At 39.8% G+C, this 17,076-nt stretch overlaps 1 protein-coding gene and 1 long non-coding RNA gene across 2 annotated transcripts in view; one reads left to right on the forward strand and one right to left on the reverse strand.

Annotated features, from left to right (window-relative positions):
• Positions 1-803: 803 nt before the first annotated feature.
• Positions 804-6,542, reverse strand: ccka (cholecystokinin a). The gene is made up of 4 exons (XM_039806882.1): positions 6,469-6,542; positions 4,333-4,412; positions 3,714-3,900; positions 804-3,108 (listed from the first exon to the last, which is right to left on the reverse strand). The coding sequence occupies exons 2-4, from the start codon at positions 4,408-4,410 to the stop codon at positions 2,969-2,971; spliced, it is 405 nt and encodes a 134-aa protein (XP_039662816.1). The 5' UTR covers positions 4,411-4,412; positions 6,469-6,542; the 3' UTR covers positions 804-2,968.
• Positions 6,543-10,498: 3,956 nt separating this feature from the next.
• LOC120562936 overlaps positions 10,499-17,076 on the forward strand; it is a 49,135-nt gene continuing 42,557 nt past the window's right edge. Inside the window, exons 1-2 of the long non-coding RNA XR_005639883.1 lie at positions 10,499-10,614; positions 10,711-10,869. This is a non-coding gene — a long non-coding RNA (uncharacterized LOC120562936). The remainder of the gene's footprint in view (positions 10,615-10,710; positions 10,870-17,076) is intronic.

Genomic DNA, 17,076 nt, shown 5'->3' on the forward strand with positions numbered 1-17,076 from the left:
CTTTTTTGTGCATGTTATAGGTTTACAAAGTGAAAAAGCCCAAAGTCCTCCCCAAAGGCACTTACCATCTCCAACAGAAAACACTTTTCACCAACTGCTCCAAACAGCTCTATTGTAGTCCAGCCTTTACTTCAGAGACAAACGTGGTCACTTTGTAACACGTTATAATGCTCGCCTAGCTGCTAGCATGGCACGCCCTCATACTCTGCTTCTGACTGGCTAGTAGTCCTAACCTAGCTACTGCGCATGTGCGACTCCCAACAAAGTTGGAACAGAAGTGTGATGCCTCACTCTGTAGCTAAAACAGAGAGCTCAACACACAGGGTGAAAAGAGGAGCTGCAGAAATGTGCAGTACAACAAAAATATGGTGTTTTTTGAAAAATTAAACCCTGGAAACCTATTCTGATATAACCTCTTAATACAATTATGAACCTGAAGATGAGCATTATATGAGCACTTTAAGTGAGTTTTTGAATGCAGCACTTCTACTTGTAGCGGAGTGGATTTTCACAGGGTGGTATTAGTGCTTTTATTTAAGTAAAGGATCAGAGTACTTCCTATAACACTAAATTATGTGCTCTGTTTCGTGTGTGCGTATATTTGTGCAGCAATTAGTGGGTGGGCTTGAGAGAACAGACACTCTCCTGTCAGTAAACCAGTCAGATTTTAGACTCAGTGGATGAAGGGACTAATTTATAACAAGCTTGGTGGCTATAGAGTGGGCATCATAGCAGGTAAGTTTGAGAGGTGAAGAGAAACCTGGAATGTGTGTGTTCTGTGTGGAAAAATATGCAGCAAGACGTGTGTTTGAAGGCAGTTGAGTTTTATTCATAAATCAATATAGTATTTTCTTCAATCCCCAGCCAGAGCAATTGATAAATCAAGCTCTGTCTTGCTTCACTTTAAACAAATAAAACCATAATCAAAAATGATATACACAGACACTTATACTGCTTCATATCTGTTTTACAAACAAATTTACATCAGATACATGATCATCTATTTTCTGTTGTTTTCGCAAAACTAAAAGCTTGATTTTATTACATTTTCTCTTTGCTCCTCTTTAACATTTGATTTAAATCAAATGTTCCCTTGCTTTCTGCATTGTATTAAAACTTAGTTTCTTTTCACAGAAGGACAGCTGATCTTTACAGCAGCTCCTGTTCAGTCAACAATTGACAAACAATGATAGCGGACGCTAATATTTTTTTACTTATATAACGGAAATAATTAAAATGTAAGATGTGTTGTAAAACAGGATTAGATTAATTTAATACCCTGTTCAGAAAACTAGCTCATTATTCCAAGTGCTAATCCTGGGCAAGCCTGATTTATGTAAACAATAGACACTAATGATAATGTCCTGGCTTTCATGTAGTCCAGGAAGCCCTGGTGAGTTACGCCAAATGCTGTGTGGAAGGAAACCCATAGACAGACGTGGCAGGCAGAGGGTAGATGAAAGGCCACCAACTGTGCTTGAAACATAATAACATCATAATCCCAAACAAAGGCATTTTTATTTCTTGCTGACCTCAGAGGAAAATGGAGCTTTATTTTGAATTTGATTGAATCTGAAAGTTGGTAGAAACACATTATTCATCACGGAGACTTAACCTTCAAGAGCGCATACATACATAATCTTTCATTAAGAACAACAGACTCTTCTCTTCATATCTACAGTACTTGTTATTACGATTTCCTCCACCGAGGTCCATTATGCAATGATAGGGAGCCTCCCAATGATCTTATATACAGTAGACAACACCTTGCGCTTTCTGAGACGTATCTTGTGCTTTTCACACTGCACATTTTTAGCCCAGGGTTACCTTCAGCAGGCAGGGTTGGTGCTTTTTAAGCCCCTTTTCTTCCAATTTAGAGACAACCTTACTGACTCCATACAGGTAGGCCTAAATTAATGTAATGTATCACACTTTTTCTGGTGCACTTGTGTAAAGTTGAAGTGAACTGAAGCTCTGGGATGCTTAATGCATTAAGGTACGAATCAAAGCTCCAGACTTAAATCCCACTTTTGGTCCAATTTTCCAAAGACGCCTAAGTGGCTCATTAAAGTCCAATATAAGGCTCTTTGATACATTCTAAATTGTCAACTAAATGAGACACGTTAACAACACTTTGGTTGACATACCTTTGAGTCCTAAGACACTGAGAATAGTGCTTAAATGTATATCTAAAGGAACAAGTTCCGCGTGATAGTCTTTTACTATACAACTACTTAAACAGCTATTTTGTATATATTTGTCTCTGTTTCTGTATTTATTGTTTATTCTTAGTAATGTTTAATATGTTTGTTTGTGGATGTATGCACCAATCACCAAGGCAAATTCCAAGTAGGGTCACTTCTGTGGCAATAAACTCCTTTCTGACACTGATGTTTAAAGTCAAACCCCAGAGACCCAAAGACCTAAGAGCCAGTCTGCTGAGCTGTTTTAAAAGCTATTCTATATTTTTCTTATTGTCAACAAATCCTATGAAAACACCAATACTAACCTCCAACTTTCAACCACAGACCTCCATTGTTGGCCAAAAACTATTAAAACCTATCAATGAGTCACGCTGCTGCACTGTGTTTTCTCCTGTTTGAGTGGTTGTTTTTTTTATTTTTTTCACAGAATTTCCTGACAACAACATATAGAATATTTTCATTCAACATATGTGCATATATATATATACAATTCTGACATAGTGTTCGGGGAGCGGTTTGGAAAGTGCTCTTAACTTGAGCATGGAGATTCAGCGTCCACAGATTGCAGGGTATGCCCTTTGAAATATTTCCCCTCTCTCTGCTTATATTATGATGCTAAACTCATTCTAGAATCCAGTCAAGTCAGCTCTTGGTTACAGTAAGTGCAGTGTGAAAAGGGCTCATTATTTTTAGGGGCTTTTAGAGGCGGCGATGGAGGGGGGGGGGGGTTGTAATTTAGGTTTTGGCGAAAGCAAGCCATGCCTTTAGGAGGTGTATTCATACTCCTCTGCGCTGCGTCGACCAAAGTCCATCCAGCCGAGGTAATCTCTGTCCTTTATCCTGTGGCCGGGGGCTAGACCGCTGGCTCTGCTGCTGACGGAAGACCTGGTGTGGTAGGGAGAGCCTGGAGGAGACAGACACACACTTCATCCCACTGATGATGCGACGAAGACAGCAAGATGACATTCTGCTCGGCACAAACATGATTGCAGTGCACATTTTTCTACCTATACCGCTGTACCGTGTAATGGAAAACTCTGAATGAGGTTGTTGTTGAGTAAATCATGCTGACTTGTTGTGTTTCTACTACTGTGTTTGTGTGTTTCACCAAGACCAGCGAGCTCAGCACGTCTCCCAGTCACACAGAGTTGACTTAAAAAGAGAAACAGAGAGAGACACACGGTGACAGAGAGAGCAGAGAGGGAGTTCAGGAGGCAGGGAGACGAGTGGAGGAGGAGGAAGGAACAACGAGGAGGTATGGAAAGATGGAGGGAGGAGAGAGAGAGAGCTAGAGGGAGGCAGGACATGCCAGATGGTGGGACGAAGACTCAGCACGAGTGACGGCCGATTGCACATGGATGGATGTTGGGAAGATAGAAATAACAAGACCAGGAGCGAAATAAGACGACAGGAATGTTCTGTGTGTAATGAGGTGAAATGACTAAAGGAGAAGGCTTTTGCTCCTATTAAAGTTTCCATGCATCTCATGCTGTACGTGCGACCGCTCACTTTTACTGGAGATGAGTCTGGCCAGTAGCTGGCTCAGGCTGTTCCGAGCGTCTCCGTCCTCCTGGGGTTGGTTGAAGTTGGCTAGGTGGCCTGAGGGGAGCGCTGGAGCCGAGCGGGCCTGCCGTGTGTGGTGGGGGGAGGGGGGAGGCAGCAGACTGTCTGACACGGGAGCCTCACCCTCAGCTCTCTGTGACCATACAGAACGAGAACGAATCAAGAAAAGAGACGAGGAATAGATCTAAAATCAAAAACTGAAATTAGATTGTCAAGGATTTAAGTGTATTATATCTTTAATTAAGAATAAGAGAGGAAAGTGGACTGCTTCAGGACACTTCGAGTCCTGAAGACCCTCCCTCTGATTAACATGGCATCCTCCTTTTCACTAATCAGCTCTGAGCTTTATCCCCGCCCATCATTATGTAGAACCAATAAAACATTATAGGTCAGTTAAATGCATTTTACCAAGAACTACAGCAGGACGTGTGTGTGTGTGTGTGTGTGTGTGTGTGTGTGTGTGTGTGTGTGTGTGTGTGTGTGTGTGTGTGTGTGTGTGTGTGTGTGTGTGTGTGTGTGTGTGTGTGTGTGTGTGTGTGTGTGTGTTTGTCTGCTTGTGTCTTACCATGGACTGTGAGGGCAAACTCAGGGAACCACTGGACAAAGCAGCCAGGAGAACACACACACAGATACCTACATTCATGACTGCAGAGAGAGAGAGAGAGAGAGAGAGAGGGTGTGGGGTAAAATATAACAAAGTTAAAAGAAATCCACCAAACTTATTTTCCAATAGGTCACTTGCTATTTGCTGTCCCTCCATTACCCGCTGTTCTCTTTTATTGTCTCCTTTCAGCTCGTTAAATATGTTTCTGAGGGGGGAAATTACAGGCAATGTGGGATTTGCAGAAAGCAGCAATAAATCGCTAAAGCACAGTGGTGTGTGTGGGGAGGGGGGGGGATTAACCTTTGATGGTTCCGCTGGCAACCTAAGGCAAACATCATTTGGTCTTTCTTGTACACTCCCTCACTCTGTCACAGAGTGGCAGAACAATTTAGTATTTTACACACACACAGCAGAGTTGGTGTGTGGCGTAATTGTGTTGAATGTACACTGTCAGCAATGGCAGAATTCCAAAGGAAATACACCAATTATCTCTAAATCTTCATTTTGCTCTATGTGCTGTTTTTTTTTTTAACAGGGTTCACATGAGAGTCAATGTTAACATGACAGCATGTTTTTTATTAATCATTTCCTTTATTCTCTTGCTTATAGAGGGCCCAAAACACAAATTTTGAATGATCAAATTTTTGTTTGCAGCCCTAATAATCTCATGTCATCCTTGTGCTTAGATAATCAACATTGACTGTAGATTTTACATTACAATTTCTATAAATGAGCAGTTCAGTTAAAAATAAAAAAAAATAAAAACGACACAAATATTACCTTTGTCAGACTGATTTGCTAATTTTCCAACACTGTATTTATCTAAGAGCCCGGCAAAGCAGCACATTAATAATGAGGAATGATGCTTTATGCCAGGACATTCTTCCAGAGCAAATCATCAGATTAGATCAAACCAACAACAGGAGTCGCTCTGAGGCTTTCAATCTTCAACCATTCAAAACCATTTCTCTCTGACTGCCTCAATGTCTATTACAGCACACTGCTCCCCGTGGACCTCTATTGATACATTTGTTTACCATTACTCAGGGTCTTTACTCAACTGCTCCCTCGCCCTCTCTTAATGATATCCAAAAATGATATTGGTGTAATTCTATCACTGTAACTCAATACAAACAATCCATTTTAAATTGACACAGTGGTGGTATAAACAGCCATTCTCTTGATGCTAATATAATTCCTTTTAGCAGCTGGTCATTGTCACTAATTCATTATTTAGTGGGCTGGTAATGATGTGGTACTGTAATGTGTGTGAAAGCCTTCTCCTCAGAAAATAATAAAATTAAAAAAATGAAAGGGGAACTTCTCTTCTTTTAAATTTAAAAACACCATCATGGTTAGTAATTGCACAGAGATGAATATTTAGCCTTTTATGGGCACTAATTTGCACTTTTTTATTCTACTTTTATTAATCAGCAGAATCCTGCCTATGATACTTGCTGCAATAATAACTACCTAACATGCACAGTAAATATGGTGTGTACTAACATTATATATATACACACACAAGATTTTGTCCTCAGGTGAAACTTAAGAGAAGAAACAAAATTCCACTGTCATAATCTGATGTCTACATTCCCCTTAAACAGTTTAATAATCCTAACTGTTTGAAATCGGCCATCTTTCATTATTCACTCGTTCATTATTACATATTTGAAACGTACTGTCCTTAACATACTTCAACACTTGTCAGTGGTGTCCCGTATATCTACGGTACATTACATGTTCTAGAGGAAACATTTAATGTTTAAGCTCAGTGAACTAAAGAAACTGTGGGGAAATTTTTTTTTTCGTGAAAGGTCAAAAATATATATATAATAGTGGAAAAATTAAAAGTAAATGTCAAAAAACAAATTTCAGAAATTACACATATTTCTCTCAATTTTTCTGATTAAATTTACAATTTCGGTTTCTGTGTTGTGAAACATAAAAGACAAAAAAAAGTCAAATTATTTGAAAAAAAAAAGAAAAGAAAAACCTCCTTTAAAGAACCTACAGTATCACAACATGTCATCTTGCAACAGAAAAACTGGAAACAACTAACAAGACAAATTCCCAGAATCCATTTAGTATTCTTACCTGCAGTTGTTGGCGTGGACTAGAGGATGCTGAGTGAGAAGATGCTGAGTTTTGCTCCTCCAGTGTTCGGGCTGTGAGTGAGTGAGCAGAGAGGGGACCAATGTTTTATAGTGACACACAGGAAGGGGGAGGGGCCTGGGCACATGGGAGGAGCCTGCTGCTGGCGCAGAACCTGACGGCACTGACGCACTTGAGGACGCAAATGTGCACACGCACTGCAAATGCACAAATACACACACACACATACACACACATGGGTCAGAATGTAATTCTGAGACTTTTAGTGTACCTTTATTGTGTCTGACGCTTGTGCAGCCACTGCAGTGTTAGAAGAAAAAGTTTGCTGATAGAGTTTCGTGAGAAAATGTTCTCGCTTTTCAGCCTGAAAGATTTTTTTGTCTGTGTCAGTATGACATGATGTTGTGGTTGTAATTGTTCTGAATATTAAACATCAAAAACATTCATGCCCAATTTAAGCCTGATGAAAAGGCTGAATGGCATTCATTCATAAATGGTATGAGACACACATTAGGTGGTAATGCAATTGGTTTTTAAACTGGCTAAAGGGCTGGCTTCAGCGTTTAATTCTCTTTTCAAGCTAAAGCATCAAATAGTCAGTGATTGACTTCTTTATCCACACCACCTCTACAGTGGCCTTAGTACAACATTCAAATCATATTTAAGAAAAAAAAGATATTTCATTATCTCCATCAGCCTAAAATAGCTTTAGGTATGCAGCAGGTCATGTAGAGTGAAGACACACTGCCTTCACTAGCCAGGATCCAGTTATTATTTCTCTTATGTCTATTTATATACTGATTTGCTTGCAGGGCTTGTCTGAATCTTTGAAAATTCTTCAGTTGTTCAGCCGCTGGCGAGATTACAGGAAGGCTCCTCTAAAGCATTATCCCAAATTTATAGTACAAATCATAACATAATTACGACACTACAATAGATAACCACACCTATAATTTACAAACCCCAACAATCAACAACCGTAATCCCTCAAGGCAAGCAGTGCGACAGTGGCGGAAAAACCCCTCTTGGGAAAACCTGAACACTCTTGGTAGGCGTGTCTACGAGGTTGTTATACAGTGGATAGTAGTCACATTAATAAAACATACATTACGAACTGCAGGGTTCAGCAGCGCAGCATGACATTGCAGGGCACGCTGACTCAGCAGGGAGTGCAGCAGGACCACGGCGACAGCTGCAACCAGGGTCTGGTGCCAACGTCTCCAGGAAATCGCTGGGAAAAAAGCATAAGGACTCGGGAGTAAACTCCCCAGAAGCTAGGATTAGTAACAAGCATTTCTGGGATGGGCTGCACACAAATAGTAATAGTAATAGTAACAGTAATAGAAAGGGAGGAGAGAGCAGCTCAGTGTGTCAAAGGAAGGAAGTCCCCGGCAGTCTAGAACTATAACAGCGTAACTATAACAGGTAACTAAGAGAGACAGGTCAAAGGAGAGGTAGCTTTTCGGGCTTAGAACTCCCCTGCCGGATCTGGCTTGGCTGGCCTGTCCCTCTACTTTGTTATGTATATTAATCTAACAATTATGAAGAGAAGCAGTTGGCAGTTAGGTGAACACTGCAACTCCTACTCCTAACTATAAGCTTTATCAAATAGGAGAGTTTTAAGTTCATTCTTGAATGAGGTGACAGTTTCTGCCCCCAACCCAGATCGGGAGCTGGTTCCATAGGAGAGGAGCCTGATAACTGAAGGCTCTGGCTCCCATTCTACTTTTATTATTTTATAATATTTTATAATTATTCTATTATTATTATGGGAAAATAATTTCACTCTTTAGCTTTGTGTAATTCAGGACTTGAAACTTTAACTTCCATGAGGATCATTTGATTAAATGAAAGTTATATTGCCTGGGTCCTGTTTTTGCATTGTTTATAGATATCCATGAAGTACAATACTTACAGTAGACAAGTTTTCAGAGTATGAAACTGAAACCAGTCAGTAATTAACAATATTAGTGTCACAAAAGGAATAATGCATCTCACAACCGTGACATGACAATTTCAAAATTGCACTCACTGACCCAAGAAGGATATTTAACTGTGCATTTCCTTTTGTTACTTCTGAAATGAAAAATCTTACTGTTTGGTTCTGGCACTGAGTTTCAAGGGGGAGCTGTTGTGCAGCATCATATGTGGCAGTCTGCATGTTTACTGTAACCATGTAGGGTGTCCTTGATCTGCCCAACACATTGAGAACCATGAACACGATCATTTTGAACTCAAGTGAGAACAATCACAGGTTCAGACAGGATGGCGTTCCCTGTTCAGATCTGTTACAGACAGGTCACACTGAAGACTGGCAGCGTGTTACCTGTAAATGTGAGAGAGACTGTGTGTGTGTGTGTGTGTGTGTGTGTGTGTGTGTGTGTGTGTGTGTGTGTGTGTGTGTGTGTGTGTGTGTGTGTGTGTGTGTGTGTGTGTGTGTGTTTACGAGGTTGAGTGTGTGTGTCAGTGGATAATCTGGGTCTGCCCTGGTGTGTTTTTAGCTCTACTTCACTTTGTTAATGGGGCTAACATTAGCCTGTTTTCTAACACTGTCATTAGCAGGTGTTTCACTTTTGATGGGGCATGCACCTACACACTCTGGCTGTTCTGTCATTGGCACCTGTCGAACTTCTAACAGACTCGACATTCGTGCACATACACAGCACAGTATTTTGAACCATGTTCAAAACTCCTGATTGACCATTGGGGTGCACAACAACATTTAACTTAACGAATAATGAAGGTGCTCCTCCCTGCTGCGCACAATTGAGAGAGGATAAAGGAAAACACTTTGTGTTCATCGCTCCACTACATAGCTGTACGTTTTGTAGAAAACATTTCCTGTTTGCCTGCACCATGTTTCAGAATCTAATCAGAAGTGTCTACGACACTGAACGTGCTTTTGGGCAAACAGACAACTGAACAAATGAAACTCAACTCCCACAGGGTTTTGTTACAGAAGAACAGTACAGCTGTGAGCCTCATCATCAGACAGCGTCTGCTTGCCGTTGGTGTGAAACAAAGTGATGAAGCTACAGCGCATCCTCTGTTCTACATACTTTAATCTGTATCACACTTTTCTATTACCCGCCGCTACAGGGCCAAATACTATAGTGCCCTCTCCAGCTCTCTCCAACCTTCACATGCAATCAACATAATTATTGATATACATTGAGTGGATATTTACATACAGTTCCATTACATTCCCTTGGCACTTGCTTCTGTCCAAAGCTAATTATGCGTTTGCAGAATATTAGCAGTTCAAGTTATATTTGTGCACGTTGCAAAAGAAGCTGTGTGCAGTCATTGAGGAAGTGGTTCAAGATAACGTCACTGACGCATAGAAGGTTAAGCTTATTGTCTGGACAGGTGAAGCTGCAGACCTGAAGCGAGTCAGGGTGACCCACTTTACCAACTGAGCTACATTTGATACAAAGCTAGTATCTTGCTATATCATGATAGAAACACAATAAATAGTTTTTAATATTTCCCCTAAAAATGGTTATTATTTAAATGAACACAACCCAGTCCAAGTGAGCCTGCATCCTTTGAGGCCTGTGGGGTAAAAAACATTTTTTTTTTTACAAATAACAAAGGAAAAGCCCAGGTGTAAAAAATATAATCATATTAATATACAGTATCGTGCATGCTGGCACAATATCACACTGTCATGGCTTACTGGAACACTTGAATAGAACAGAGCCATCATGATGTTATTAGCGACACCTCAGCTTTGTATTTCCAACTTTGCTATGACAAGTCAAAATGTCTGCTGTGACAATAGGCCTGCCTGTTGTATGTTGGAAAAGACTTTCCTCCACTTCTTAATTTCTTTCAGACATCTGAGTCACAGCTCGACTGTAACTGCTGATATTTCTCCTACTTTTAACAGAATGGCTGCTAAAAGCCTGTGAGCACCTCTGCACTCACGCATGGCATACTGTACTCTACTGGTGACAAAAACAAACGCACCCTTTGAAATTGGTCGGTCTATTTAAGGTAATGGAGCTCTGTTTGTCCTGTTTGTTGCACCTGGATGTAAGAGCTGTGGTACACCTTTGGACTAGCACTTCATGAGCAAGTTTGCGCAGGAAATAACCGAGTGCTGCATGGCAAGCCCTTTAAACAGTTAATATATTTCACTTGACCATCTAAAATTGAATTGCAGACATCTATAATTAAATCAGTGTTTTGACCAAAGGCATTGTCGGTGTCTTGCCACAGCTGCAGACTGTCAGATCACCTGCTAGGCATCAAACGCACCTCGAAGGTCAGAGGTTAGCATGGCGGAGTGTTTCTGTCCGAGTTGGACCAGTTCTGTGAAGGATTTACTCTCCACTGTGAGACCGACGAGGACACCGTGCACTGCTTTACTTCAACAAGGTAAGTCTTTGCTGCTTTTTTATTTTTATTTTTTTTTAACATGCGTGTTGTCGTCGGTTAATGTTTTGGCTCTTGTTGCTTGTGTGTTCATGTGAATGCATTTACTAGCTGCTAGCCAACTTCGGTTCTGCTGCTAACGGGCTGCAGTTAATGTTGGTATGAGATACGATTGATGTTCTTGTGGTGTATAGCTAGGTTAACTTTCTTTTTCCTTTAGTTGTTGTTCTGGGTGTAGCCTACATGATGGTAACGTTAACGTTACCTGTATGCTAACTTATGTAACATTAGTGGAGTGTCCGTGCTCTAAGTAGGCTGGATATTCTATTCATAAGCTAAAATGGTTTTCCCTGAGGAGGTTGTTGTTGTTGTTGTTGTTGTTGTTGTTGTCGTCTTTTGGTTAAGTTAAAGGATAATATGGATATTTTACTTTTATCTTCCTGACAGTTTATTCAAGAGGTGGGATCACCAGAGGCCCCAAGATGCAATATTATCACGATATATCTTATTTCACATATTATATTATTGCGATTTTAAACATATTGCGATATTCTGCGATACATTGCAATTCATTACCTTTTTTCCAACTTCAAATTATGTCCCCAAAGCAAAACTTTGTCAACATCTGTTTTGTCTGGTTTGTTCATCTTACTTCAATTTTCCATCTAGTGGACTGAAAAAGCAATTGATCTTATTAATCTATTACCAAAAAGTTACATTCTCATGTGCAATTTATATAGTAAAAGATCGATAGTCGGCGTCCGTGTACAGAAAATAACGGAAAATAAGCTATACTATATAGTATAGCTTATTTTCCGTTATATGCTGCATCAATCCCCTAGTTTTTTCACATAATTTTTGACCTGTATTATTGGTTTCTTGGGAGCTCTAAATGGCTTTTGTCACATTCACAGTAGTGTCGCATTGCCAGTCCTATCTCCACAGCGCATTCACAGTACTAACGATATGCAGTTATTAGAGAATATTGATGGTTGGTTTACTGCTACACTCAGCTGCATTCATTGCCACAAGTTTATGCTTAAATCCTTGTATTAGCTTTCTGCTTATGAATAAATCATTTGATAAGAGTTTTTAGTTTTTTTTGCTCCATCTATGAATTTTTTATTTTAATGTTTAAGTGATTCAGCTGCATAATGTTACCTCTCATAGGTTTGCCTGCTGCATATCAGGTAAAAGGCTATGTTTTTCATACATCTCATTTGACTATATTCCTCTCATAGTCTGGAGATGCCCAGCCCAGTTAGGCTCTGGAGTTAGGCCCTGTACAGTGTATAATGTGGGTTTGGTTGTGGAGAATTATGAGGTCAGAGCCAATACTCAAATTTTGCCTAGGGCATTCAGTATGCAAATGCGGCATATGATATGCTGCATTTGCATACTTTAATAATCCATTGAACATATTGGTTGACTAAATAGTAAGGAGTATTACACACAGGTCTATGGCTCATAATGACATCACTGTTGTCATCAAAGAAATCGTATGCATGCACACAGTTTTTTTTAAGGAATGTGTTCATTTTAATTCTCTCTGTCTCTCCCTCCCAGTAGTGACTCATGGCACTTGAGTTAATTGCAGCGTTGTGTTGTTTGGGACAGAAACCTCTTCAATAGATTGACCCTCTTTCACCCTCTTTTCCTCTATTATCAACGGGCTCGTTCTGTATTGTCAGACATGAAGGGAAGACCGTGGGCAGATATGAGGATAGAGGGGGGAAGTGGGCATGTACAGAAATGATGGAAACATTAATCAAATCCTCTATTAAAAAAAAATGTATAGGCTATTACATTTGAAAACAGTTACCAAGTACTTTAGAGCAATACATAATCTGCGGCAGATTGTCTGAGGCCAGTGGATAGCAAAATGTTCAAAAGAAACCCCTGGGAACTGGTGAAGAGAGTAAGGATTTTGAATTATAGAAGATAAATTGAAATCTGCTGACTATGGTCCAAAAATAAGATCACTTTGAACATGAGGCACATCAAGAATTTATTTAGCTTATAATTTGATATTACTGATTATCATGATTTTCTAATTGTCTTTCATCATCTGGATGGTTTTGATTGCAGCTATAACCTCTGAAGTCTCTCAGCTTGATGAGAATCTGAGCATTAAATGGAAAAAAAGCCTCTAGGTAGACCTGTTGTCTGGGTTTAGTGGCCTCACAGAAAAGGTTCCTGGTATTTAAAGAAAAAAAAAGGCATATCAAAGACGAGGTCCAAGCCTAACGAAGAAAGACGGTGTCATTTATTTAAGTTCTTGAATGCTTTGACAGTCCTTTGCACTATTTAGGAGGACATTTAACTCCAAATATTCCTCACCACCCTTCCCACACACTCTTGTCTAGTTTCGTACGATAAGATGAAAAGGAAAGCCCTCTATATTTGTTTTACATTCTTACATTTTCAGTTTCATCATTATGGTTTTTGTTTTCAGGTAGGCTATAACAATAGAGTCTACAGCTATGCTAGTGGCTCCATGAGGCTCACATCGGCATGCTAATATGCTCACAATGACAATGCTAAAATGCTGATTTAACTGGTTTATATGTTTACCATTAGTTAGTTTAGCATTCTAAACATTTGTTAATTAGCACTAAACACAAAGTACAGATATACTGTACAGAAATAGATATTTGGAGCTGAAACAATTATTTGATCAACAGAAAAATAATCAGCAATGAGATTGATAATTGATTAATCATTTCAGTCATTTTTCAAGCTACAATGAAAAATCTAGCCTGGTGTACACCAGACCCTTCTCAGTTGTAACTGAGAGTGGGTCTGGGCAAGCTCCATTCACAGCTCATTTCCAAAGGGGCGTCACCAACGGACGCCGCTCAAATGCCTCTGGGCGCAATTGGAGAGTCCTTCAACCAATCAGACCAACGATCCGGGTGACGTAGCAGCGACAGCGGCACCAACGGGTTGCAGCGCTTCGGAGGCCGTCGTGTTGAACGTAAACCCAAAGCTGCTCGCCGTCGCTGCGCTATCGTCATCGTGTAAAGCCCGCCTCAACAGTTGTGATTGGTGCTTCAATTTGGAAAAATTGGAAATGGCCAGGCTGACTTGCAGAGCAAATCTCAAATTTGCCGGGAGTTCGTCCGGGTTTTCCCAGGCTATAAAAAATCCAAACATCTCCGATTTTTCAATCCTTCAATTGAGAAACTTTTCTTCTTTTCTTTCTTTTACTTTGCAAACTTAATATCTTTTGGGTTTATGATTGAACAAAACAAGACATTTGAAGACGTAAGCTTGGACTGGATGGGTATTTCTTAACTGTTTTTTGACATTTCATAGACTAAATGATAAATTGATTAATTGAAGGAAAAAAAAATGAGCAGGTTAATTGATAAGGAAGATAATTGTTAGTTGCAGCCCTAGAGATATTTCAGTCTGGACCAAAGTGATGGACTGAGTGGCCTGCTGGACGCTAGAGTGATTCAGAATAGAAGCTTACTCCGATATTAGTGGATCCTTTTGTAGGGAGATGGGAGGAATTAAGACTTTATTATTAAAACTATTAGCCTAATATTACATCTTGGAAATGGTATAGGCTATTACTGTAATTATACCTTCCTTATTTGTCTGCCTAAAGTGTTGTGGAAAGTAATTTATCACAAATAAAATTAAGGACCACACAATGAGTTAGTGAATGAATAAATTCATTTCTGGTTTGGAGCAAGGATGTTACCATGCTTTAAACCTTCGACTAATGTTAATAAAATAACGGAGCCGATGATTAATTAGTTTGATATAACAATCCTTTTGTTGGTGTGTTAACATATGACAATTTAAATTAAACCACATCGTTGCTCTTTTTCCTCCCAAAAAAAGACACTCGTCCCCCCGTTTGTCACAGAAAGCCACTTGGTCTTTTTCTGAGACAGCTCAGTAGCCTGAAGGAACAGTGTTCCAGTGGAAAGCTATACAAGTGAGAGTAGGTATTTGGACAATGACATTGTAGTCTGAAGGTAAATGTCAGGTAGAAGCTTCAAATACATTAGACCACATATGACATTTGTCACTTTAATGCTTACAATGAACAGACTGAATTATTGTCCACAGGTGCTGAGCTGTGCTATATTGCTCGTTGAACCCACCTTTCTCAGAGGAAATAATGTTACTGAACTTTGCTGCTCTCTCTGACTTTCTACAGTTTGCTATTACATTTTCTAACTAACCACTAAATCTAATTAGTTTTTTCCTTCTATGTTTTCTATGTAGTTTTATGAAAATTGGGAAAAAAAGTTTAACAAGAGATGTTTCCTTTTTTTTTTTTTTTTTTTTATTTTGGAGAATTTAATGAAATAGCTGTAAGCTATATTAATTTAAAATAAACCATCTCAGTTCAGCCCTGTTGTGCAGAAATGTGAGGTGTTATTGATGCATCTTAAGAATACGTTTCTCAGGGGAAATAATGCGAGTCTACATTCAACTGCTTTTTCTAATAGAGGCTTTCATCACTACTAATGCTTCTCTCTGGGCCATAAAACTGTGTTTGGTGTTTGTGTAACCTTCGCAATATCAGGTGTGTGTGTGTGTGTGTGTGTGTGTGTGTGTGTGTGTGTGTGTGTGCGTGTGCGTGCGTGCATCCTAGAAGGCTTCTTTGCAGCTAATTTTATAGTCGGCCCCACACACTAATCAGTGTGCCAGCAGTAATGGAGTTGTTATTGGAGTCCATTACAAAGACCCAGGTTGGATCAATGCTTGTATCAGTGTTCACAGATGGTTCAACTGCATTGTGTGTGTGTCTGTGTCTGTGAGAGAAACAGTAATGATAGGAAGTTCTGTGGCACTTGGTTAAACAGGGGAGAACTGTGTTATTAGAAGAAATATTCACTCTGAAATGTTATTACATGTTCCTGGATGTCTGTGGAAATATCCTTAACTGTTCTGAATTATTAGCAAACAGGAACTGCAAAATGCTCTCCTGGGGTGGAGTGATTTTGTCTTGCATAATACACAATAAAACAGAAAAGAGCAGAACAGGATGACTATGTGCAGCTATACATAATATGTTCTGACTAAATGCACAAAAAAAAGTGTAGATTCAGGTGCCCCTGCTTTGGTTACATGTCATTCAGCTTGGTTTGCAGTCCTGTTCATCACATAGTGGCTAGTCTATATCGAAGACGTTCCACTTTCGGGATTGTTCAGGTGCCGCTGGAAATTCCACAGGATGTCACTCTTTTTCGGCCGGATGTCTCACACCTTCCGCTTTCTTTGTGTTGGCATTTTAAACTGGTGGATTTATGAGAGCTCTGGTTATCTCTGCAGGGTAAATCCAGACAGCTAGCTTGACTATCTGTCCAATCTGAGTTTTCTGTTGCACGACTAAAACAACTTTTGAACGTACACGTGTTCCACCAAAACAAGTTCCTTCCCGAGGATATTTTGCAGAGGCACTGCGCTTAGCGCCGCCCTAGACGATTGTGATTGGTTAAAAGAAATGGCAATAAACCAGAGCACGTTTTTCTCCCATCCCGGAATGCTGTGTGGACTAGCCAGACCCTCTTCCGCAGCGCCGTGGAGGGAGGACTGGCAAAGCGAGACTACAGAGTGGCTTACACATTGATTTGTTCCTCAGTGGAAGAAATTTCCACCAAATGTTGGAGCAAGCTGTAAAACATTTTATTCAAACATCCTGCAAACTAACACACTGACAAACACATGAACTGAAATGATATTGTCAGTAGGGGTGGACGATATAGACAAAAAATAATATCTATATTTTTGGTGATTTTGACGATAACGATAATTAGGTGATATCCTTTTAAAAATGTGTTTTTAAAAGTCTGAGTTACTTAATCACTGATGATGATAATGGGCACAATGTTGAATGAAAACCATTCTTATTTATTTTCTTTAAAATTTAAGTATTCAAGTAAAAACAATTCAAAGACATACAAAATACTAATTGAACTAGTGTAGGAACATTGAACTCTGAGTAAACATTCAGTTGTACACCTCTGCAGTAATGTAAATTGTGCAGCATACAATCAAGATGAAACAATAAACCAAGGGCTCTGTTCTGTAACATATTGCACACAACCACGTCCTTATTGGAAGCAGTCCTGGAGATGAGATAGGACAGTGTCAGGCCACGTTTTGATAGTCCTTCTGACCGAGATGTATGCTGGGACCAGGAATAGTTGGATGAGACCTGACTGGCCCAGGTGAGGGAGAGGT

This window comes from Perca fluviatilis, chromosome 7 (genome assembly GCF_010015445.1).
Source record: "Perca fluviatilis chromosome 7, GENO_Pfluv_1.0, whole genome shotgun sequence".
Taxonomy (NCBI): Eukaryota; Metazoa; Chordata; class Actinopteri; order Perciformes; family Percidae; genus Perca; species Perca fluviatilis.

Excerpts from the sequence above, each read along its gene's own strand:
- ccka (XM_039806882.1), bottom strand. The coding sequence starts at position 4,410 with ATGAATGTAGGTATCTGTGTGTGTGTTCTCCTGGCTGCTTTGTCCAGT. Across the intron at positions 3,901-4,332 it reads GTTTGCCCTCACAGTCCATG|AGAGCTGAGGGTGAGGCTCC; the intron begins GTAAGACACAAG and ends GTATGGTCACAG. Across the intron at positions 3,109-3,713 it reads CAGACTCATCTCCAGTAAAA|GCTCTCCCTACCACACCAGG; the intron begins GTGAGCGGTCGC and ends TGTCTCCTCCAG.